The sequence below is a fragment of the Carassius carassius genome, chromosome 33 (genome assembly GCF_963082965.1).
Source record: "Carassius carassius chromosome 33, fCarCar2.1, whole genome shotgun sequence".
NCBI lineage: Eukaryota > Metazoa > Chordata > Actinopteri > Cypriniformes > Cyprinidae > Carassius > Carassius carassius.
The window spans coordinates 22,132,653-22,157,365 of NC_081787.1; the positions used below are offsets into that span (position 1 = coordinate 22,132,653).

Below are 24,713 nucleotides of genomic sequence, written 5' to 3' on the forward strand. Positions count from 1 at the left end.
GCTGACCTAAAAATGAGGTCCGATGTCAAAAATCCCGAACCACCCCTTTAAATAAAAAGCAGAAACTTTATAGAAATTTGTTTAGCCATGGTATTAAATATTGCATGCAATGCAAAGGAATATCTTCCACAGTATATTTTTTTTCAATACAAATATCTAAACATAATCACAATACATTTACAAACTGAACAATATGATCTTGTTTTCTGAGAAAGTGAACAGAATAACGTGAGTTTATGATTTTTCTCAAAACAACTTTGCAAGTATGATAAACCTCAATAATCACAAAACACATCAGAGACAGTGTTGTTACTGTTAACTAATACTAAGACTATTACAAATCCATTCATCTTTTTGTTAATTGAAATAATCCAGAAATAAAATATACATTTTCAAAAGATTAGTTCAAGTAAAATTACAAATATGGAAATAAAAATAAAGCTAAATAATGATTGCAAATTAAATTAAATGGCCAAAAAAAAAAAAAAATAATAATAATTAAAACCTAGACCTAAAAGGAAACCTAAAAAAAAAAAAAATATATATATAAATAATATATATTAGCCTATATATATATATATATATATATAAAAATATATAAAAACTTCAAAGTATTAATAAACAATATAAATATTCAAATAAAACAACGATCAGAAAGATTATAAAAAATAAAAAATTAATAAAACACTTCACCAGGCCACTGAATGATCCATTATATTTATTTGTTACCTTTATTTAACCTGGTAAGTCAGTTACAATTTGCATAAAGGTGCTGTACCATTCATTTCAACATTTATTTTGAAAATAAAATACTGCATATGAGTAAAAACAATACATTGGCAGACATTCAGTCTCGATGAGAGGATGTTCATTCACAGTAAGATGCACTTCTAGATATCTGAGGGCACATGCTGAAAAAATAAATGGTTCACTACAGATAAAGAGTCATAATAAATCAATAAAGTCATCTTTGGTGGCGTCCCATCTACCTGTAATACAGGCCCATCCAATCAGCAGCAGCACAGGAAACAGGAAGTAAGGTGTCAGCTGTGTTCCCAGAATCACGTCATTCACCAGCATAGAAGAAGAGATGAGGAACAGCCTGTTAGCAGCCTGTCCCACAATAATGAGCCCAGCGAGAGTGGAGAAACCACTGCTGATTGCGAGATTGATTCCCACGCAGAAGACATACAGCAACAAGTTCTGGAGACTCAAAGGCTGCCAATCCTGAGATGAAACAATAGATGAAGAAGAAGGAGACAAACCCAGCGTCTCCTGCGAGGAGGTTATCTATCCCAATCACGCTCAGCGTCTGCCAGCAACAGCTGCTTCTGAGAGTACAGGAAGAAGTGCAAAAGACTGACACAAAGCACTGGTAGAAACAGAAGTCTTCAACGGTGCAGCACCAAACAAACGGACAGGATGCTAGAGCTGCAGGATTTGGGGCTAAAATCTGATAGAAATTTTTGTAGACATTTTTTTTTTTTTTAATTTAATTATTTTGAGGTTTGCTGTGCTAGTGTGTAGGGATGCACAATTTGGCCAAAGATTTTGTGATTATATATCCATATGATTCTAAAATAATAACAAAAACAATAAAAATGTATAGTTTTACTACTACTAAACAAAAATAATAATATTGTAATTTCACTGTATATATATAAAAAAAAGTATTCAAGTATTCAAGAAAATTGATATTAAATATTAATCTATGATTTCTATTAAAAATTATATTATAATACTCTATATATGTATGTGTGTTTATAAGAATTGTATTTTATAATACAGCTGTAAAACGACATTTTTTTTTACTTAATTGTTATTACAATTAAATAAATATACAAAAAAGAAATATTACTTCTGTAATTTCAATGTAAAATAAAAAAATTGTAAAAATATTATAATATAATAAATTCATCAAAGTACAGCTGTACAATTTTTTTTAACTAAATTATCACTACTAAATAAAAATATGAAACAAAAACTATTATTACTGTAATTGCACTTTAAAAAAAGAGAGTATTTAATAAGAAAAATATCACGCAAGATTTTATAACTGTAAAATTACAATATTCATATTTAAGAATGTCTTAATTTTGTTCATTAAATGTTAAACGGACTGAGCACAGTGCCACATTTCACTCTGAAACACGCATCACATATATTTAATAAAATTAATAAGCAGCCACTGCAATTTGATAATCATACTAAGCTCTATTGTAATTTAGATATTGTTTCAATTAATTTTGCAGTCCTAGATAACGCCCACTTTTCATCAAAACGGTCCAAATCCACCCTCACATACAGACCTCGAAACACGGTTTGATCTAACTCAAGAGTTTGGTTCAGGAGGGAAGGAGCTCCGCTGTGATGCTGAAGGACACAAACCAATCAGCAATGACACATGTTCTCCTCCTCACTCCTGAGGCACTGTTAATCACTTGGTCCTTTCTTCAGAGAGTTGAGGAAGTCTCGTAGGCTCGTCTCAATGTTGGGCACCTGATAACTCTGAGCGGCGTAGATTCCCGTCAAGGTTCCCAAAGCCACTCCCAGGACGGCTGAGGAACGCAGTTTGGAAATCACATATCCGGCCAGGAATCCTTTCAGCAAAGGAGACTGTAAAACTGAGCCACCCTGAGAAACACAGGCAGACACACACAGTTTCAGCTGCTGGGAATCTTAATGTATATGAAGTGCAACTTGAAAACAGTGTTTTCAAATGTTTAGAAAACACTGATTTTTCTTATTTTTACTTGTAAACACAGGAGTTTGCGGACTGGAGTCTGGGGATGTTTAGAGGGTGGTAAGGGGTTCTTAATTTTTTTTTTTTTTAAATGTAATACACTTAAGATATTAAATATGCATTTATGCATAAAATTATTAAATATAATTACAACAATACATACAAAAACAATGATATTCATAAACATGTCAAATGCCAAGCCAAGTCAAAAATCTTTTTTTTTCCCAAGAAAATATTTTAACAATTTGTTTTATTTAAATATTTAATTGGGAAACAATTATTGAATTTCGTTGTCAATCAGGGTTGTTACAGTTAACTAAAACCATTAAAAATGAAATAAAACACACAAACACAAACACACACAACTGTTTTAAGCAAGGCAACATCTCTCATATTCATTTAGTTCATACTAATGTACTAATAAAACTAAAACTGAAATAAACATTAATAAAACTTATATTAACAAACTTAAACACAACAAAATTACTAAACTTGTTATTTTAACTAAAATTAAAATGAAAACAGAAAATATAAATGAAAATACAAACTATGTAGATAAAATGAAAAATTTAAAAACTGATAAAAATAACCAAAAACAGGAAAAATAATAATTATAATATCCTCACACAGTATAATTTGATTTCATACACAAAAACGTACAGCTACCTTTAAGTTTATCAATGGGGTCCCTCACAAGGGGACCATTACAAAACAAAACTATTCATCAGTACAGCACCACACTCTCTGTGTGTGGTCTTTAGTATTAGCTGGGACCGGACCGATCCGGATCGGTCGTGGATCTGGTTCTGTGGTACCTGAGGGATTCCAGCTTGAACCTCATTCTCCACCTTCTTCTGGATCTCCTCGAGCTGGTCTTTGAGCTGAGCCAGATCCTTCAGTCGGGTCACCGGATCCTGAAACAGAACCAACACACATCAGACCATATGAGACCACAGCAGACCGTCTGAGACCACAGCAGACCGTCTGAGACCACAGCAGACCATATGAGACCACAGCAGACCATATGAGACCACAGCAGCCCATATGAGACCACAGCAGACCATATGAGACCACAGCAGACCGTCTGAGACCACAGCAGACCGTCTGAGACCACAGCAGACCATATGAGACCACAGCAGACCATATGAGACCACAGCACACCGTCTGAGACCACAGCACACCGTCTGAGACCACAGCACACCGTCTGAGACCACAGCACACCGTCTGAGACCACATCAGACTAGGGCTGCACTATTAATTGCATGTGATTGTCAAGCGTGTCTCGTCAGTAAAGCCAGTTCTGTGATTAAATGTCCATCACCTGCTTTCAAATGGAGCAGCACTTAATATACAGAGTAGTAATTCACTGACAAGCTATGCAATATCGCATTCATAACCGCATGCGATTCATCTACAATTATTACAAGGTATTGCGTAGCTTGTCAGCGAATTACGGCTCTGTGTAGTAAGTGATGTCACAGTGATGTCACATCAGACCACGTGAGACCACAGCAGACCACGTGAGACCACAGCAGATCACGTGAGACCAGAGCAGACCACGTGAGACAGATTGACTACAGTGATCCATTTGACTTGATTTCAAGGCACTTTCTAGATGATGAGATCTTATGTTTGAGATTTTTTTTTCCATGAGAGCTGTCAAATGCCAGTGACTTTACATAACTCCATTAAAGCTTTACAACAGCGCTATTTAACAAACAGCAGGTGCCATTGATAGTACAGCGCTTAAATATACACGACATAACCGTTTTGCTATTAAATTTACCGTAATTATTTTTTAAACAGGGTTTGTTTTACAGACAGCCAGACTTTCTCTCACCTTGTCCTCCGCCATACTGCAGAAATGACAAACGATTCAATCTGCGCTCGACTCGCCTGGACTGAATCATGACGACTCGCTCGAACACCACACATTACGCCTGACTCTTGTAGATATATTTGATCTTATTTTATTACGTTTTCGTAAGAATTAACAATATAAGCCAAAAAAGAAGCGTTATGTATAAATTACAATAATAAATACATGAACTTCTCAAAATAGACAAAGCCTAGTGACTCGAAATGTCCCTGTAATTTGTCAGGTATGACGGCTCGATAGTAAAAATAATAAAAATCACATTATAAATCTATATTTTTCAATGTAATATCTATTAAAGTTTTTCAGTGTCATTACATTACAATACTAAAGTAGACGACGATGTCACGTGATACCCGTTACTTTTCTCATCGCTCTACGCGTTTTGGCCAATCCATGTCGTTCATCATTACAGTTTGGTGCTTTCATTCTATAGAGACCGAAGAGGACTATTTCTGTTTGCGTGTCAGGAAAAGATGCCTGTAATTAAAATATTTATATGATACTAATTTCTCTCAGATACAAAAGCCAGCATTAGGAAAACATGCAGAGTTTTGAACACGACTCAACGGAGGAATCGGCTCGCGACGCCACCAAGCGACCACATCGGGAAGGACAGTTATATTTATCCTGGGAAAGTTATTAACAAATATGTGTCACTACATGGCTTTAACTACATATAAAATAAAACAAATTCGTGTAAAAATAAATAAATGAAAATAAAAGTCGTACTATTTAGTCGCAGCCGCTGCAGAGCAAACTCTCATTGGGCCTCCGGTCGTTCATCTGATCGCTCCTCCGCCATTTTACAGCAGTATACTGCAGGAAACACACGCTAAAACAGCGACTGAGCCCTCACGCCGCATACACACATGATCCGGAGCGCCGGTCCCGCGGCTTTAGCGCCGGTGTGAGGAGAGATTCGCCCAGGTTTGGACCGATCCCGCGCTCGCTCAGGTAAGGCTTCAATAAGAGCCGCGCTCATTGGCCGCGGACAGTCAGTATCAGCGCTCAACAATGAGCGAATAAAACACACTCGGACGAGCCCGCTAACACTCCGACACCTGCTTTTACCTCTTAAACCACGCGTTTATGTACATAAGCTGCAGTTGAAGTCATATATATGTGTATATTTGTGTGTGTGAAGGCGGTTATGGAGTGTCACGTGATGCGGTCCAAATAATGTTGCTGTTGTTTACCTGCATCTGCTCCAGCAGCACAATGTTAACTAATAATAACAAATATTACCTTGTTTATAAAGTAGTAACGTTACCATGTTTTGTGTTTGTACAGTAGTTCCCTGAAGTACATTAGTATCATGTGAGTAACGTAACGAATCATGCCAAGAGCAGATCCACATCGATATTTCTTAACAAAATTAAATAGAGAAAAATAGATTTGCAAATATATATTATTTAATTTAATAATAATTTAATAATGGCTTTGCAGTAATTTACAGTCATTTTTGCTGCTTTGTTGTTTCTTTTTGCTGTTAAGCAAAAAAAAGTTCAAAAGTATTTTTTATTTTTTTTTGTGGTGCCCATTTACATTTGTGGATATAGCAAGATGCATTAGTTAACATTAGTTACCATGAACTACAAATGCACAATACTTCTACATCAATTATAAACCTTAGTTAAAGTTAATATCAATATTTGTTGACGCGTTATTAAAATCAAAACTTGTGCTTGTTATCATTAGTTAATGCACTGTGAATTAATACGAACAAACAATGATTGACTGTATTTTCATTAATTAACCTTAACAAAGATTAATCAATAGTGTAATAAATGTATTGTTCATTATTTGTTCATGTTAATTAACTAATGGAACCGTATTGTACAGTGTTACTGAATTTTCGATTTATAAAATTTCATATTTAAAATTCAGCATCACTGACATAACACATTGCATTCATTATAATTTTTGTACTTATGAAAAAGCAATTCTCTATTTTCTCTCATTAAAAAAGTATTTCCAAATCCTTAATCGCCCGTTTTTAACCCGAGCGATGTTGAATGATGCCTCTCTAATTTTATTGGTAATGCATCATAGTAAGGGCTCTATCCTCAATCCAGGCTCACTGATTCTCTTCCTCTGTTTCTTCACAGATGGAGGCCATCTATGGAGAGATGGAGGTGGAGAGCTGCTACACGCTTCTGGAACTTCCTTCACCCAAGAAGAAACGCAAGAGCAAAGGCAGCGTGGAGAGCGCAGACAAACCCAAGAAGCCCAGGTAGATCTTCCCTGAAACATGAACACACAGGCAGGTGATGTGTATTAATATGTGTATTGTCTGCTGTCTCAGGTCAGCGTATCTGCTGTATTACTTTGACGTACATCAGAGCGTCCAGCAGGAGCACCCGGACCTGCCACAGTCTGAGATCAACAAATGCATCAGCGACAGCTGGAAGAGGCTGAACGTGGCGGATCGAGGTTATTACCTGGAGAGAGCGCGCATGGAGAAAGACGGCATCGACCCGGTGAGCCTGTTCACTGAGGAACTAAATATGGAGCTCCATGTACTTGTGGAGATGCATTTTCCTGAATTGACATGAAAAATTCTTATGGATTAGAAGACAACTTTTGATTTTATTCATCAAAACTGTTTACATTTTGAAAGTTATGAAAAGTATATGGTAGGTCTGTGCGATTAATTGTAATAAAACCGAAATTGTGATCTGGCTTAGTGGGATTATTAGTGTTCAACGGCTGTGTTTAATTAAATAAATACGATTTCAGAGTGAAGCATGGCACTGTTTGTTTTTCTTCCCAAATTAGTGATGAGAAGTGCTTATAAACTGGCTGCTATCCACACACACACACACACACACACACACACACACACACACACACACAAAGCTTTATGGTCACAAAATAAAAAGATCGATGGTTTAACATTTGATAATGAAGAAATAAAGACAACCAGAAATATTACTAATGTAAATTTACAGCCCTGTACAGTAAAACTTTCTTATATTATTTTTCTTAAATACTATTTTTATTACAATAATAATATATTTTAAAATATTTAAAAATGTTATGTAATAATAATAATTATTATTATTATTATCTGTGTTATTATAGTTGACCAAAACTACAACCATAAAAAACATTATTCTTACTTTAAATAAACATTAACTGAGATAAAATATTAAAGAAAGAAAAAAAGAAAGAAACTTGAGCTCACAATATTTCAGCTAATTGCTGAACATTTTAAAATAAAAGTGAAAACAGGAAATATATATAAAATAAAATCTAATTGAAAATATTAACAAAAACAAATAGTATATAAATTATCAATTTTATTAAATGAATCAATATTACATATATTAGTGTATATATTTTTGTAATATATGATCAAAAAATTTATTTTCGACTGTATAGTTTAATCCTCACAAAACTGTAAACAACATGTCTATTTCCCTTTGAAATATTATGTTTAGTTGAAAGAAAATGAGGCAAATGTTGCATTATTTTCGGTGCAGTAAAGCACCTCCTAATGTCTCATGACTGTCAATCTTGCATCTCTTTTCACAGAGCAGCCAATCAGCAGCTGCGTCCTCTCAGGACGTACCAGGTTTCCGCAAGATCCTCCCGAGGGCCAATTACGTGCTTCTGCCCAAGAGTTCAGCGGGAGCTGAACAGGTGGAGGGAGACGGCGAGCCGGAGGCGCTGGTGGATGGAGCCCCTCGGGCCCCGGAGACGCTGGTGTCCCCCATGACTCTGGGCAGTGAGGTGGAGCTGACGGAGCAGTGCATTGCCATCGAGGCGCTCAGTGAGGACGCACCGACCCAGAGCGCCACTGAAACACTACCAGCTCTGCTTGTGAAGAGGGAGGAGTCTCGGGTGTCGTATGGTGACGTTGGCATGGCGATAGAGAGTGGAATGGAGGGCGGGGCTTTGATGCCGCAGATCAAAGCAGATGCCACTCATCTAGTCGCTATAATACCCAATCAGGTGAGCTGTCAATCATCCACATTAAAACATGAAGTGAGTGAATAAATGTACAGGTTTTTAGAAATGGTAAATGAGTGATTCATATTTACTGTATGTTTTGTGTTTTTCAGGGTGTCTTGGAAAATAAAGTGATTAACACAGCAAGTCCGATAATGATGTTTCCATTAGTGAGCAGTGTGAAACCAGAACCCAAACCCTCATTTAAACTGGTCAGTAAATCATCTGTGAAAGACATAAACAGCATGTACAGATATTTGTACGTAATGAGAGTCATTTCCTTCTGACCACAACCTACTAACTTAGATGAAACTGTTTTCCAAAATAGTGAAAAGACGGGAGATTATTTATGTAGTTTCTTTGAAAGCATGAACCAGGCAAACTTTATCAGCACAGTGACTTAAAAAAAATAATAAAATAAAACATTGCACCAGTGTTATTTTAGTCTCAATTAATTACTATTATAGTTTCTATTAATTATTATTAGTTTAAAAAAAAAAAAAAAGTCTAAATTATTTTAGTTAAAGTTTTATTAATTTTGTTGTTTGGTTTTGTCATTATTATTATTATTATTTTAAAAAATGTATTTAATTGACATCATGTTAAACTAAATTAAATTGAGAAATCAACAACAACAACAAAAAATAGAGAGATTTTTTTATTTTGTTAAAAAAAAAAAAAATCAAGTATTTAAATTTTTTTATTTTTTATTAATACTTTTAGGGATAGTTATAGTTAACTATAATAAGTACAGGTTTCTGTTCAAATAATGCATCAGATATGTGTAACTCACACATCTGTTCTGTTTTCAGTCCATCAAATACACACGGCGAGGACGGGGCAGCTGCACCACACCCGGGTGTGTGTTTTCATACGTCACCCGTCACAAACCGCCCCAGTGCCCTGACTGCGGACAACACCTCGGGGGGAAATGGGTGGCACCTGTGAGTCCTCAAACCTGTGCTATGCTTCCTGAACTGAAAATGTGGCTTTTAAATTTGCATTCCTGATTATAATCCTAAAAATATATTAATATAAAACAAACTATATTTCTGTCTGTTACAGGGTAAGAGAAGCTCGGTCAAAAGCTCTGACCCGTCTTCAGGAAAACAGTGTGTCGACTCCAAGCCTCATCCGTCAGACCCTAATGAGACGTCATCAAAAGACACAGAACGGACAGAAGAGCAGACAAGCGCTTCTGTTATTCCTCAGAAACCCTCTTCAGATAAAGCTCCGGACGGCGGGACTGCGGCTGCTCGCAGGGCGGCCCGTAGAAAGAGAGAGCGGGTGAATGCAGCGTCAGCCCAACAAACACCTGATGGAGCTGCTGTCAAAACATCTGCTGGAGCGCAGAGCGCCGAATGCACAGCTGTGCTGTAAGAAACACAACAGTATGCATACGCCAATGTCTTTCTGTAGTATGCATACTGTGAACATTATTCTCTGTTATGCTTGTAATACCTGGATGACTTTCTATAGTGTCCCACAATGCAATGCACTGACTCGACCGTCCATTTGTCGTATTATTTATATACAATTATGGTATTTATTGTTATTTCTAAATGTCTAGTTTTCATTTTACTTGAAGGTTTAGTATTTTTTTGGTCCTTTCATTTCTTTTTACATTTTAAAAATTATTTTCTTTAGCTTTTAATTAATTTCAGTCTTAGTCATTTTAGTACGTATTTATTTTAGCAAGTTTTTATTTGTATTTTTTTTAAATCTAATATTTATATTTGATTTGATTTCAGCTTTCAATTACTGAAAATTATTTTTAATAGTTGATCCGACGGCAAAAATTTCCTACAACTAGAATTTTTTTTAACACAAAATTGGGTAAAAAATCAAAAAAGTGAAAAAATGATAAACTGGTGGCACTTGCTGAATTAAATATGCAGCGTAATGAGATCATGTGACTAAAGTGTAGCCTGTATTGCTGTATGAGATGTCTATTATTGCACACTTTGTACTGTTTCACATAGTAATTTTTTTATTAGTGGACGGCACACAGTGTGTACTGCACAATATGCATAGAGTAACGAATATTTTGTTGTCATAATCTTCTTCTTTTGGCTGTGTGTTTTGCTCGTTTCAGATCATTGGGTGCTGGTCAAATTCAGGTTGTCACAAGAGAAAAAGCCAGCAGTGCTTTACAGAAACGCCGGATACGAGCTATTCTTCCAGCTCCAGCACATAATAGTGAGTCAAGCTTTATTTAAAAACACTAAACCAGTCCCTGAACCCATGCACATGTGCAGAAAGTGCGAATGTAAATGAAATGCGTCTGATGTTGACAGATGCGGCTGCTCAGTCTGCAGTTGTGCAGTGGATCACGGTTCCTCCTGAGAAAGTCAAATCAGACGCTACTGTCATCAAAGCTGGTGAGAAACATCTAATGATCTGTTATTCTTGTGTTTAAATGCATCAGGCTTCAGATTAACTGTTGACTCTCGAGGTGAAATGTGTTGTGTTATTGTTTCCAGTGAAACCATCAGCTACTGAACAGATCGCTGGACTGAAACCCAGCACCCTCAAACAGCTGGGTCACATGATCACACCCAGTGCCTTACAACAGGTGACTTCACCCTCATTTCACCCTGAGAGAATAAAGGTGCTAATAATAATAATAGTAGCAATGATATATTGAATAATACATAATAATGATGATAATAATAAATATAATAATTATAATAATCTGAGAGAAGAGTACAAAATTAATCTGCTAAAATAAAAAAAAGTGATTAAAAACAACAAGAAGAAAAATAATCTGAAAGTGAACAATTCAATAATCAGAGAGAACAATAAAAATAACAATAGTAATAATACATAATAATAATAATAATAATCAGAGAAGAGTAAAAAATTATTTGAGGGAATAATAAAGTAATAAGTATAACAATAATAATAACAACAACAAGAAGAAAAATATTTTAAAAATAAAAATAACTGTCACAATAATGATAATAATAATAATAAAAAAAAATAATAATTACAGTAATAATCTGTTATAATAAAGTAATAAAAACAACAATAATAAATTAATAAAAACAACAACAACAACAAAAATAATCTAAAGATAATTGACAATAATAATAATGATTAAAATAATCGGAGATAGTAATACTAATAATAATCTGAGGTGATGATTATAAGAATAATTTGAGGCTGGTGTGTGTGAAACATGGTAAAAGCTGTTTAACTGTGATTTCAGAAGCCCATCACAGTCAGCAGTAACCAGTACATCATCACAGACAACGGCGTCAAGATCCTCTCCATGCTGCCCTTCAAGAAAACAGCTGGATCCTCCCTAGTGAGTGCTCACTGCTGAGACAGCAAACGTTTGAGCAGATTTGTGTTTGTCTGTCTCTATATGTACAGGATCAGGATTGAGTGTGTTTTCTGTTCCTCAGGCTCTGGGTTTGTCTACAGCGAGAGGTCGTGGTCGATGTAAGAATCCCGCGTGTGATTACGTCTATAAGAACAGACACAAACCTCAACGCTGTCCGACCTGCGGCTGTGAACTCGCCAACAAACCCACCAAGAAGAACAAACTCACAGTTAGTTCCAGCACTCACTGCACAGCCGACACTCGACTTAAACCAAAACTGACTCAAATCAGCTTCAGAAATCCCACCTGAATACTGTCATTTTAGTGTCATCAATAGACTATTATTGTTTGCTTTAGTATTTTTAATTAGTTTTTATTTTTAGATTTTCATTTTGATAAAAGTTTTAGTAATTTTGTGGTACGTGTACTAACATGTACTTATAGTGTACTTACAGTGTATTTTAGGGATGTCCCGATCAGGTTTTTTTGTCCTCGAGTCCGAGTCATTTGATTTTGAGTATCTGCCGATACCGAGTCCCGATCCGATACTTCTATAATACATAAAAAAAGAATCAAGAAGAGCGAAAAAACAGATCCAGGATCTTCAATAAATTACATTTTGAAATATATTCAAATATAAAGCAGCTATTTTAAATAGGCTAGTAAAAATATTTCAAAATCTTACTGTTTTGCTGTACTTTGGATCAAATAAATGCAGGCTTGGTGAATAGAAGGGACTTCTTAAAAAAAAAAAAAAAAAAACAACCCTAACAAGCTTACTGTTCAAAAACTTCTGACTGGTAGTATAGGCAACTTTATTTTTTCTCTAATTTCTAGCTTTTAATTGGCTTAGAAATCTATAAATGCTGGAGAATAACAAACAATAATGATTTATTTATATACTACAAACACTGTTTATCACATAATAATGCAGAATAGTTTCTATACTGTAATAAATACTATGTCAATCAGCACTGCATTGTTCATACTTTATTTATCACCTGCTGGAGATGACTTGAAGAACAATTTATTGTCGTGATCGTATATTAATGTCTTCGTGTTTGCATAAGTTTCTGTTTTCCTGTGCGCACCACAGCACAGCTGGACGCTTTTGTCCATATTAGGAATATCCTGATATCAGCGCGAGAGCGCGCTCCGGCTTCGAGTATGAATGAAACACACACTGCATGAGAGTTTAGCGCTCTGTGATGTTCATCTCGCTGTATCCTGGGTCCGAATGAAATATCAGGTCATGCGCAAACTATCATGTCTCTTTGAGTTTGAATCTATATTTATTCACACCAGCTCTTGAAATCAAAGTGATGTCATGCCGCACGCGTTGCTGTTTCTGTGTGGAGTGTTAAAAATTAATGAGAATATATATATATCCGAGTCCTGATCGGGAGGTAACGTCCGATTCCGATCGAGTCTGAAACCACGCGATCGGGCCCGATTTCCGATCACGTGATCGGATCTGGACATCCCTAGTGTATTTATCTAAGAAGGTTCTAGTAATACAAGGAAACTACATGGGGTAAGGTTAGGTTTAGGGGTAGGTTCAGGGTTAGTTATTTACCTAGTTATTACATAGTTATTGTAATTACTATAATAAGAACATAGTATATACATGAGGAACAGGACTGTAAAATAAAGTGCTACCCAATTTTGTATATATTGTATATATATATATAATTTTCATTTTGGTCATTTTTTGTATTTTGTAATTTTGTGGTGTATTTGTCATTTGTATTTTATTAGTTTATTTTTACATATGTCTATGCAGTTTTTAATATTTTAGCAAATAATCGAAATGAAATATTTTTTATATTTTTTGTTATTTCAGTGTACATTTATTTTATTTGAAGTTTAAGCAATTTTTTTTTTTTTTTGTGATTTTATAGTAATGTTTTTTCTTTTAATATATCCATGTAGTTTTTACTAACAGTTTTAAATTAAGAGAGCCTAAACAAAATGGACAATGTTGCCTTGAACTAACTGAACTATAGTTTTTTTTTACATTTTTAATGTCAGTTTGTCACTAAACAAAAGTAAAAATATTGGAAACCAACTGAAATAAAATAAGTTTAATTTAATTTTATTCCAGATAATTTGATTTCTAATAATGCAATGGTTTTATGACCATATTTTATAATGGTTTTAGCTTTAATTATAATAACTGGATTCAGCTCTAGTCTCATTGGGAGTTTTGCATTGTTATTATTTGTTTAAGCTGAACTGAAATTGTGTTTCCTCTGGTTGTGTGTGTGTGTGTGTGTGTGTGTTTTCTCCAGCCGTCCGCTGAGGATGTGTGTGCTTCTGCGCTTCTGTTGGATGCGTCTCAGCCTCTGAGCAGCGCTCAGAAAGAGCAGCAGCGTCACTCCACCGTCAGTCTGCTGCGCTCCTGTCTGCAGTTCCCCGAGAGCGAGAGCGAGAGCGAGCTGCAGGACGTCTTCAGCCTCATACAGCAGCTCAACGGCCAGCAGAAGCACAGCGAGGACAGCAGTGGATGGCCAAACTTCTTCGAGCCGGCGGCCACACACTGCAGTCTGTGTCAGGACCCGCTGCTCAAAGGAGACCAGAGGTGAGAGAGCAGATGAATCAGACGAAACTCACATCTTCTCAGATGGAGATTTACATGTTGTATGTGCTGTTTTGTATTTTATAGTTCGCTTGCGGGGTTGGAGGAATGCTGGTTGTTGACGGAGTGCTTGATTCGTCTCGTCACTCTACAGCTGAAAGTCTGTACGAATCTCCAGTGTCTGGCCATACACAGTTTCACAGACCTGCACCCGGGTAAACACACACACACACACACACACACACACACACACACACACACACACACACACACACACACACTAAAATATGTTCATTTGTCATTAAATCAGATGTTAAATATACTTTGTGTATAATTTCTTCAAATGCTTTTATATAAATGTAAAAGTAAAAAAACAAACAAAGCTTAAACTTATTTAATTTCAATTATTTGCCCAGGCAACATTTTTAAGTTTAGTTTAACTTGAAGTACAAAATTATAAAAAATATAACTGTTATAAAAAATTCTATAGATGTATTTAAAATAATAATAGTAACAAAAATACTACCAATAATAATATAAATGACAAAAAGCATATAACAAAATGACTAAAACTAGTAAATAAATATGACTGAATGTTAAATAATATAAACTGAGTAAATATATAAATAAAAAAACGAATAAATAACTTATTTTATTTTTATGGCAGCATTTTTCATTTCATTTCATTTAACTTGATGTTACTGAAAGATAACTGTAACGTATATAAAAAAATGAATACAATTTTATCCATAGACATATATAAAATAATAATAATAAAAATTATAAAAACACAACGAAATTACTAAAACTTTAGCTGAAATTAAAATTAAAATAAACAAATATATAGCCATATTTAAAAGAAAATATTTTAAATGCCAAAAACACAACAAAGAAAAAAAAAAAAAACTGAAAACATGAAAATAAAAATGCACTCAAAACAAAATATAAAAAATAATAAAACAAACAAAATAAAAACCATTAAAAACACACAACAAAAACTACTAACCTTTAACTAAAATTAAAATGACATAAAAAAAAAAACAAATAAAAATGATAAAACAACAAAAAGTCAAATTAAAACGAAAACAGAAAATACAAAAAATTTAAAATCACAACAAATTCACCAGAAAAACAAAACAAAAAAAACAAGCAAACTAATCTCATTTCAGTGCTAAAATCCAGCACTGATAATGCACCATGTTGATGTGTATTACTGCAGTTCATGTTTCAGTGTGTTTGTTTCTCTCAGGTCTGTTTAACGTGGGTAATAAGCTGCTGGTGACACTGGATCTGTTCTTTAAGATGAGACATCAGATCAGACTGGGCGATGAACCCGCACACGCTGCTCTCAGTATAATCAAACACTCACTGACGCTCACAGGTGCTTCTTCCTCATTATCCTCATCTCTCATCTGCTGAGCGTGTGTGTGTGCGTGAGGTTACCGTGTCTCTGTGTGTGTCTCAGACTGCACGCTGAGCTCGGATCAGCTGTCGCGTGTTCAGGACCTGTTCTGCAGCGGTTACTGGGCGTTTGAGTGTCTGACGGTTCGAGACTATAACGACATGATCTGTGGCGTGTGTGGCATCGCTCCCAAACTGGAGATCGCACAACGCAACTCCAGCAACGTGCTACTGCTCAAAAACGTGGAGGTAACGCCAATCTTATATAAGTATTAATAAGACACTATTATAGTATCAGAACCCTAAAAAAAAAAATTCATTACTTGAAATAAAGTATAGGTTAACTGAAATAAAATTACATATAAAGAATATTACTTATTGAAATGTAAATTTCAATTAATATATAAATGGTTGATGAAAAACTTAAGTCGCTTGTTGGTAACTACAGTAAATGAAATATGCTGAAATACTACAATTATTATATATTTAAAAAAGTAAAATATAGCAATAAGCCCCAAAAAGCCATGATTTACAGTGAATTTATAACAGCTAAGGTGCGACAGGAAGCGAAGCCCTTAGCTGTTATAAAATCACTGTAAACCATGGCTTCTTGGGGCTTATTGTTTTTATAAAACGGTTATTCCACATACGTGGTAAGGTTTCACGAAATAAAACCGCAAATAAAGTGTAATGATATTAATAAAAACCGTATCCTTCCACCAAGCAATGTAGTTCCTCAGGCCCCGTTTACACTAGTGCGTTTTCGTTTTAAAACGGCGTTTTAGAATTAAAACAATCTGCGTTTACACTGGCGTTTTAGCTGCGTTTCAGAAACGATCTCAGTCTACACTACATAGCAGAAAACGTGTGTCACGTGACCATTCATGCACACTGGGCATGCGCGTAAAAGTGTAAACAATAGTGATGGGAAGTTCGACTCTTTTCCGCGAACCGGTTCTTTCGGACGGTTCGATTCAATAAACCGGTTGAAAAAACCGGTTCACCGGTTCTTTTACGCTCAACGTAATGACGTCATTGGCGATGACGTAATGGCGTCACATCTATCAAACATTCAAATATATAAAGTCAGTAATCATACATAACTTTAGTCAGTTAAAAACCTCATAATCATGAAAAGTTTACAATTAAGTTTTGCAACAACGCACCCAAATACAGTAACAGCAATAATGTGCATATGAGGATTTAAATCTTGAAGATATAAAGTAAATAAATTAGGTGTCATCAGCGCAGAAACCACTATACATAAACCATTGCGATGTATTTGTTATTAAATGAACTTACGTTTCGCCAGATTGCCCCTTCATTCAAGCCCTCGGTTTACCCGCGCTCATAACATTAGCACAGAATCAGTTCAGAATCAAATACCAAAAGAATCAGTTCGGTTCAGACGCGCTGTGAGTCAGTCGGCTTCACGCTGAATCACACATGCGCAGTATCATCAGCTCCTCTGTTCTCAAAACGGACACGTCCGAAAGAAACGGTTTTGGTTCAGTGTACTGATGATCCGAAAACCGATGCAACCGGTTCTTGACTCGAGAATCGAGTCTACTCGAGAACGAGAATCACTATAAACCGGCACGTGCTGCAGTTCAGTCCAATCAGCTGCTCTACTCGTGTTCATGTCATAGACTGTAAAAGGTTCATGTTCTGTTTACTACAAACTCAATTTGTGAATGTGTCATCATTAACTATAAATACAGTACACATATTTCATAAATCATCCCGTATTCCTATTAAACATAGAGTCTTTAGAGTTCTTAATTATTGTCCAACTTCCCTGAAACCCCCTCTGGCCTATACATAATCTACAATATACAGATTAGAAACATTCATCTTAAAAATAATAATAATAATAAAAATGTATATAGATCTTTTATCACACTTTCCGAAATACTTTACACGCATGCGCAGTAGCATCAGTTCATCGGTTCTCAAATCGGACGCGTCCGAAAGAAACGGTTTTCGTTCAGTGTACTGGTGATCCGAAAACCGATGCAACCGGTTCTTGACTCGAGAACGAGAATCAGCTCATCGGTTCTAGAATCGGACGCGTCCGACAGAAACGATTCTCAGTTCAGTGTACTGGTGATCCGAAAACCGATGCAACCGGTTCTTGACTCGAGAAGGAGAACTGCTCCAGCAGTGGGCGTGTTCGTTCGTTTTCTGGCTCGGCTCGGTGTTCATCTTCAGTTCGGTCTTCACAGCAGTTCAGTCAGTGTACTGTTTGAGTAAATTAATTACTCCGGGATATTGGTTTATTCTGACTCAGAGGGAGTGTCAGTCACGTTAAAAAGTTAACATCTTAAGTAATTTGTGGATTAATGCTTACTGGAGACGTGAACCGTTTCAAACGATTCAGTTCGATTTGGTGAACTGGTTCAACCGGTTCACTAAGAAGAGCCGGTTAAATTGAACGATTCGTTCACGAATCGGACATCACTAGTAAACAAGTCTCCAATTCGGTCCGTTTACACAGAAACGCAACCCCAGAGTTTTAAACTAAAACGGGGTCAGCAGTGTTTTCAAAAGTCTCCATTTTCGAATGTGGAAAACGTCGGAGTAGTGTAAACAATAGTAAATATTAGGTCAGCTGTAGCACAGTAACTCAAGACATTTAGATGAATGACTGTTCTTCTCTCTCTCTGTAGTTCACATGGCCTGATTTCCAGGCGACGGATGAGGTTCACGTCGATGAGTTTTGGTTGACGATGGAGAACGAGGCGCTGGAACAGGCAGCGTTTCCCTCCAGCTTTCCCATCACGCGCTTCGACGCCTCTATCATCGCCCCGTTCATCCCTCCTCTCATGAGAAACACCACCGTCATCAACACGGAGAAAGACAAAGTCACGTCTGACACGCAGCTCAGAGGTACTGAGACGACTGAGTGACGTGTTTAACTAAGACCTCTAAAGGATCAGCCTGATCCAAACCTTCTAGCGTCCAATTGTTTCGACTTTTTTAGAAAGTAAAGATATTTAAGTAAAAGAAAAAAATCTAAAATTATATCAAATATGATATAATACGTGTGTGTGTTTCAGGGGACTCATCTGTTCTGGTGCGTCTGATTCATGAGGGTCGTCTGATTCCAAATCAGATGGATGTTCACAGTGAACAAGAGCTCAGAGACGTTCTGGAGAAGTGTGGGACTCCTGCTGCTGCAGACGCTGATAAAGTACACTGTGACACACACACAAACACACACACACCTTAACTCAGCTATCTAAATGGGAACATACTATAACCTAATATTAACAGAATTTATATATATATATATATATATATATGTATATGTATATATATATATATATATATATATTAGTGCTGTCAATCGATTAAAAACTTTAACTAGACAAATTTTTTCTGTGATTAATCGCAATTAATCGCAATAAAAAAAGAAATGTTTTTGTACGTTTTTAATATATTTTTTTATGTAATCATTTCACAATTAATCAAATTAATGTAGAAACAACAAAGACAGTATATTTTAAATACTTGTCTAAATGACATCTTTTTATGAATGAAGGCCAGTATTACTGATATTAATACAGCTACTGATTTATTTTATTTTTTACATTTACAACCCGAATTCCGGAAAAGTTGGGACGTTTTTTAAATTTTAATAAAATGAAAACTAAAGGAATTTCAAATCACATGAGCCAATATTTTATTCACAATAGAACATAGATAACGTTGCAAATGTTTAAACTGAGAAATTTTACACTTTTATCCACTTAATTAGCTCATTTAAAATTTAATGCCTGCTACAGGTCTCAAAAAAGTTGGCACGGGGGCAACAAATGGCTAAAAAAGCAAGCAGTTTTGAAAAGATTCAGCTGGGAGAACATCTAGTGATTAATTAAGTTAATTGATATCAGGTCTGTAACATGATTAGCTATAAAAGCTTTGTCTTAGAGAAGCAGAGTTTCTCAGAAGTAAAGAGAGGCAGAGGCTCTCCAATCTGTGAAAGACTGCGTAAAAAAATTGTGGAAAACTTTAAAAACAATGTTCCTCAACGTCAAATTGCAAAGGCTTTGCAAATCTCATCATCTACAGTGCATAACATCATCAAAAGATTCAGAGAAACTGGAGAAATCTCTGTGCGTAAGGGACAAGGCCGGAGACCTTTATTGGATGCCCGTGGTCTTCGGGCTCTCAGACGACACTGCATCACTCATCGGCATGATTGTGTCAATGACATTACTAAATGGGCCCAGGAATACTTTCAGAAACCACTGTCGGTAAACACAATCCGCCGTGCCATCAGCAGATGCCAACTAAAGCTCTATCATGCAAAAAGGAAGCCATATGTGAACATGGTCCAGAAGCGCCGTCGTGTCCTGTGGGCCAAGGCTCATTTAAAACGGACTATTTCAAAGTGGAATAGTGTTTTATGGTCAGACGAGTCCAAATTTGACATTCTTGTTGGAAATCACGGACGCCGTGTCCTCCGGGCTAAAGAGGAGGGAGACCTTCCAGCATGTTATCAGCGTTCAGTTCAAAAGCCAGCATCTCTGATGGTATGGGGGTGCATAAGTGCATACGGTATGGGCAGCTTGCATGTTTTGGAAGGCTCTGTGAACGCTGAAAGGTATATAAAGGTTTTAGAGCAACATATGCTTCCCTCCAAACAACGTCTATTTCAGGGAAGGCCTTGTTTATTTCAGCAGGACAATGCAAAACCACATACTGCAGCTATAACAACAGCATGGCTTCGTCGTAGAAGAGTCCGGGTGCTAACCTGGCCTGCCTGCAGTCCAGATCTTTCACCTGTAGAGAACATTTGGCGCATCATTAAACGAAAAATACGTCAAAGACGACCACGAACTCTTCAGCAGCTGGAAATCTATATAAGGCAAGAATGGGACCAAATTCCAACAGCAAAACTCCAGCAACTCATAGCCTCAATGCCCAGACGTCTTCAAACTGTTTTGAAAAGAAAAGGAGATGCTACACCATGGTAAACATGCCCCGTCCCAACTATTTTGAGACCTGTAACAGAAATCAAAATTGAAATGAGCTCATTTTGTGCATAAAATTGTAAACTTTCTCAGTTTAAACATTTGCTATGTTATCTATGTTCTATTGTGAATAAAATATTGGCTCATGTGATTTGAAAGTCTTTTAGTTTTCATTTTATTCAAATTTAAAAAATGTCCCAACTTTTCCGGAATTTGGGTTGTATTATTAGGCTTCAAAAATATAACAGTTTTAAATTTAAGTAAACTTAAAACAATGCTAACATAAACCCATAATAAATGTCATGTTTACTCCTGCCCTTCCTGTCTTAACAGTTAGGAAATATACAGAAATGTAATAAAGTTATCAAAGTTATATGCAGTCTGCACTGTATAAACTATAAATTAAATAGTTAATCCTTATTAAAGCTACAAAAGTTATTTAGTCAAGAGCAGCGAGTCATTTTCTCTGTTCCCTTTGTTCTTTAACTTTACTGACAGGAAGCTTTATTGGCTGCTGTCCCTTTAAGAGCAGACAGACACGCGGATCTCACCGTTTATATACTGTCTATGGATCTCGCCTCAATCTCTCACAACTCTTTTTGTTCATTTTAGACTATATAAATCATTTAAGATTGCTCTTATGAGGATAATCGACAAAACTGGCACTTTGGGATGTTTATTGTTAGTTCAAGCGCTTAAGAGAACTGGATTCTGGCGCCCTGACTATGCATTGTGTGTGTGTGTGTGTGTATGTGTAGTGTACGTGTGTATGTGTCACATAAGGGCATTCACAGACAGCGCATTCTCTTTTGTCTTGCCGCGCTTGAAATGTTTAAAAGCATTTAAATTAAAAGAGCGTGATCATATAATGTAAAGCTAGCCAACGGATGGCAGAAAATACGGATGCTGTGTTAATTGCGTTAAATATTTTGACACGTTAAACCAGACAAAAATTAATCGCATGCGTTAACGCGTTAACGTTGACTGCACTAATATATATATATAAATATATACATAAAATGCTGTTTAATTTAAAGGAGAGTTATTTTAGTATCCCTGAGGTACTTTTTTAAAATTAGTTTATATTATCTCTTTTAATTTAATTTAATTAATTTTGTGATTCTTTTTTTCTGTTCATTTTTATTTCAGTTTTGCCTTGGCAACTTGCTGAAATAAAATAAGTTACATTTTTGATATTTTCATTCAGTTAAAGTTGATTATATTTAAGGTAATGAAATCTACAGAACAGCCGTACAGAGCACCAGAGTGTCATTATTCAGAGTTTGTTCTCATCCAGTATCTTTATGAGTCGCTGCAGTTAAAGCGATCACTAATATTTGTTATTCAGTAACACAAAGCACCTTTCTCCTCCTTTCACATGCCACTTCTAGACAGTAAGTCAGATGACTCTAAATATTCCTGTACTGTAGTAATCACGCTGGTCTCGTTTGGCAGGACGAGCTGCTGGCGTCTGTGTCTTTGTTGTATTCACACTCACAGAACGGCCTGTGGACGGCACAGCAGCCCGGCGCGCTCCTGACGGCAGGCCGAGTCAGTAAAGTGTGTCCTCATCAGGTACCAGACTCACTGAGGCTCAGCTCTCTGGGGATTCTTTGATTTGATCAGATGAGCTGATGTGGGAGTCTGATCTCTGCAGGTGGTGTGCGGATCCAAGTACATCGTCCGCAGAGAAAGCGCTCGAGATCATCTGGACCTGCTGGTTTCGTCCAGGTTTTGGCCGCCGGTGTATGTGGCAGATTGTGCCCAGAAGGTGGCGCTCTGCACTGATGTATTATATCCTGAACTGGCCTCACAGATGTGGGGGAAAAATCAGGGATGTTTCTCTGACCCTACGACACCGCCACAGGTGAGAGATCGACAAGAATAGATCATTAATATTTTATTGTTAATTATAATGCTTCTGTTGCATTTACATATTTCACAGAAGTCCACTTATAAATTGCTCCAAAGCAATCATAGCTTATCATACTCTTTCAGTACTGCTGAACAGAAACTAAAACTAAAAACTTTACTTGAAATAAAATGAACCTTAACTGAAATAAAATAAAAAATATTGAGGAACAAATTATTCTTCTACTACTTCAACTAGCCAAGACAACATTTCTTGTTTTCATTTAGTTTAACTTCATGTAATAAAAAATCTAAACGAAAAATAAAATAAAAAATTATATTGAAACGTTTAAAGACAAAAACATAAACAAATGACAAAAACACCATTTAAAATTAAAATGAAAACAGAAAATATAAAAAATGAAAAATAATTATAATAAAAGCTATAATAGTATCTCAGTTATACAAAAATATAATATTACTTAATTAATTATTAAAGGCAGATAAATCTTTACTTTAAATTATAAAATAATAATTATTGTTAAAAATTAATAATAATATATTTAAAAAATGAGTTATATTATAAAATAATTTTGACAATAATATTCAACATCATAATATATAATTAAAAACATGTTTTTTTAAACCTGTCCTTTAAAAAAAAAAAAAGAAACCACAGGAGTAGACAGACCCTTAGTAAACCACATGAAATAAAATAAGGTTAAGGTTTTTTAAATTTCTTTTAAAGTTTAATTTATTAAATGTATTATTTTACGGCTTTAGTTTTAGTTACCTGTAATAATCTTGCGAATATACAAATAAAATGCCATTTTAGTGAGGCTTTTAGCTACATTTTTAAGAATCTCTTTCTGTACAACACATTTATAGTGGCTACTCCAGGAAATGAAAAGATTGTAAGGTTAAAGTTCATTTATTTCTGAAAAGCTACTTTGAGATGCCATACTCAACACTGTGAAAAGTGCTGTATATAAAAAAATCAAACTGATCAAACTTTCCTTCAAAAAAGAGGTTTTTGTTGAGTTGTACACCTCAGAGCAGTGAACATGTGCACAGATTTTAAAACGCCTGATTGGCCGTTGAATGTGTCAATCACATCTGTCTCCTCCCCTCTTTCAGTACGTCTCCTGCTCGGAGCTTCAGGACCAGCCGTACAGTTTGGATCTGACAGCGACTGAGTCCAACCCTCATCTGCACCCGCTCACCAAATCCACCTCTCGCTGGATCGTGCGACCCGACGCACCGAACGCCCTCCACGACGCCCACCACGCCATCAGCCTCTGCAGAGAGCTGGAGCCGTACACCGGCGCCGTCGCAGAGATCTGTGATGACCCCGAGGGTGAAACCAGCATCAACGACAGCAGCGCGACGGCAGTTCGGCGTAAAGCTCTCACGTTCGATAACGCAGCGTATTACTACCTCTATAACCGCCTGCTGGACTTCCTGAGCAGCAGGGACATCGTGAACCAGCAGATCGCGGAGGCGCTGAGCACCTGTCAGCCAGGAGAGGTGGTGATGATCAGAGACGCCCTCTACAGGCTGGGAGTCGCACAGATCAACTCGGACCCGCAGGAAACAGCAGACGGAGGACTGGACAAACACTCAGATGGAGTCGTGTTCGAGGAGGTCATGCTCATCTGACTCGGGTTTACTCAACATTTTAAAAACAAAAAAGACAAAATGTGCTTGGGAAGACAGAGTGTGATTCCGTTTTTTATTTTATATTTTTGTTTATATATATATATATATATATATATATATATATATATATATATATATATATATATGTGTGTGTGCATTTCAAATACATAAATCTTATATTTTGTCCTAAAAATCAGTGTATTGTGCTTTTTGGAGCTTTAAAGCCTGCTTAAATCCCCATTCACTTACATGTAACGTCTAGTTTTGTGTACAGTTTAAAGGTTTGGAATGATATGAGAGTGAGTAAATGATGCCTGCAGATTCATGTTTCTTAAAAAAAG

The 24,713-nt window shown here is 36.1% G+C and overlaps 2 protein-coding genes across 5 annotated transcripts; one reads left to right on the forward strand and one right to left on the reverse strand.

Annotated features, from left to right (window-relative positions):
- Positions 1-1,003: 1,003 nt before the first annotated feature.
- LOC132113973 (SLC35A4 upstream open reading frame protein-like) lies at positions 1,004-5,180 on the reverse strand. Of its 4 annotated transcripts, XM_059522072.1 has the most exons (5): positions 4,584-5,180; positions 3,559-3,657; positions 2,500-2,634; positions 2,310-2,373; positions 1,004-1,331 (listed from the first exon to the last, which is right to left on the reverse strand). In XM_059522072.1, exons 1-5 carry the CDS (start codon positions 4,596-4,598, stop codon positions 1,306-1,308), a joined length of 339 nt encoding a protein of 112 aa, XP_059378055.1. In that variant the 5' UTR covers positions 4,599-5,180; the 3' UTR covers positions 1,004-1,305. The 4 variants fall into 4 exon arrangements, 3 of the variants coding, with proteins under 3 accessions (XP_059378055.1, XP_059378054.1, XP_059378056.1); XR_009425231.1 differs by having other exon boundaries at positions 2,310-2,634; positions 4,584-4,729; XM_059522071.1 differs by lacking the exon at positions 1,004-1,331 and having other exon boundaries at positions 1,920-2,373.
- Positions 5,181-5,338: 158 nt separating this feature from the next.
- Positions 5,339-24,418, forward strand: hmgxb3 (HMG box domain containing 3). Its single transcript, XM_059522070.1, has 21 exons — positions 5,339-5,576; positions 6,731-6,855; positions 6,928-7,102; positions 8,160-8,579; positions 8,690-8,788; positions 9,389-9,520; positions 9,642-9,952; positions 10,672-10,775; positions 10,874-10,957; positions 11,060-11,151; positions 11,788-11,886; positions 11,987-12,133; positions 14,196-14,485; positions 14,570-14,697; positions 15,732-15,863; positions 15,948-16,132; positions 18,553-18,772; positions 18,943-19,076; positions 22,318-22,437; positions 22,520-22,729; positions 23,851-24,418. Exons 2-21 carry the CDS (start codon positions 6,731-6,733, stop codon positions 24,370-24,372), a joined length of 3,729 nt encoding a protein of 1,242 aa, XP_059378053.1. The 5' UTR covers positions 5,339-5,576; the 3' UTR covers positions 24,373-24,418.
- The last annotated feature ends 295 nt before the right edge of the window (positions 24,419-24,713 follow it).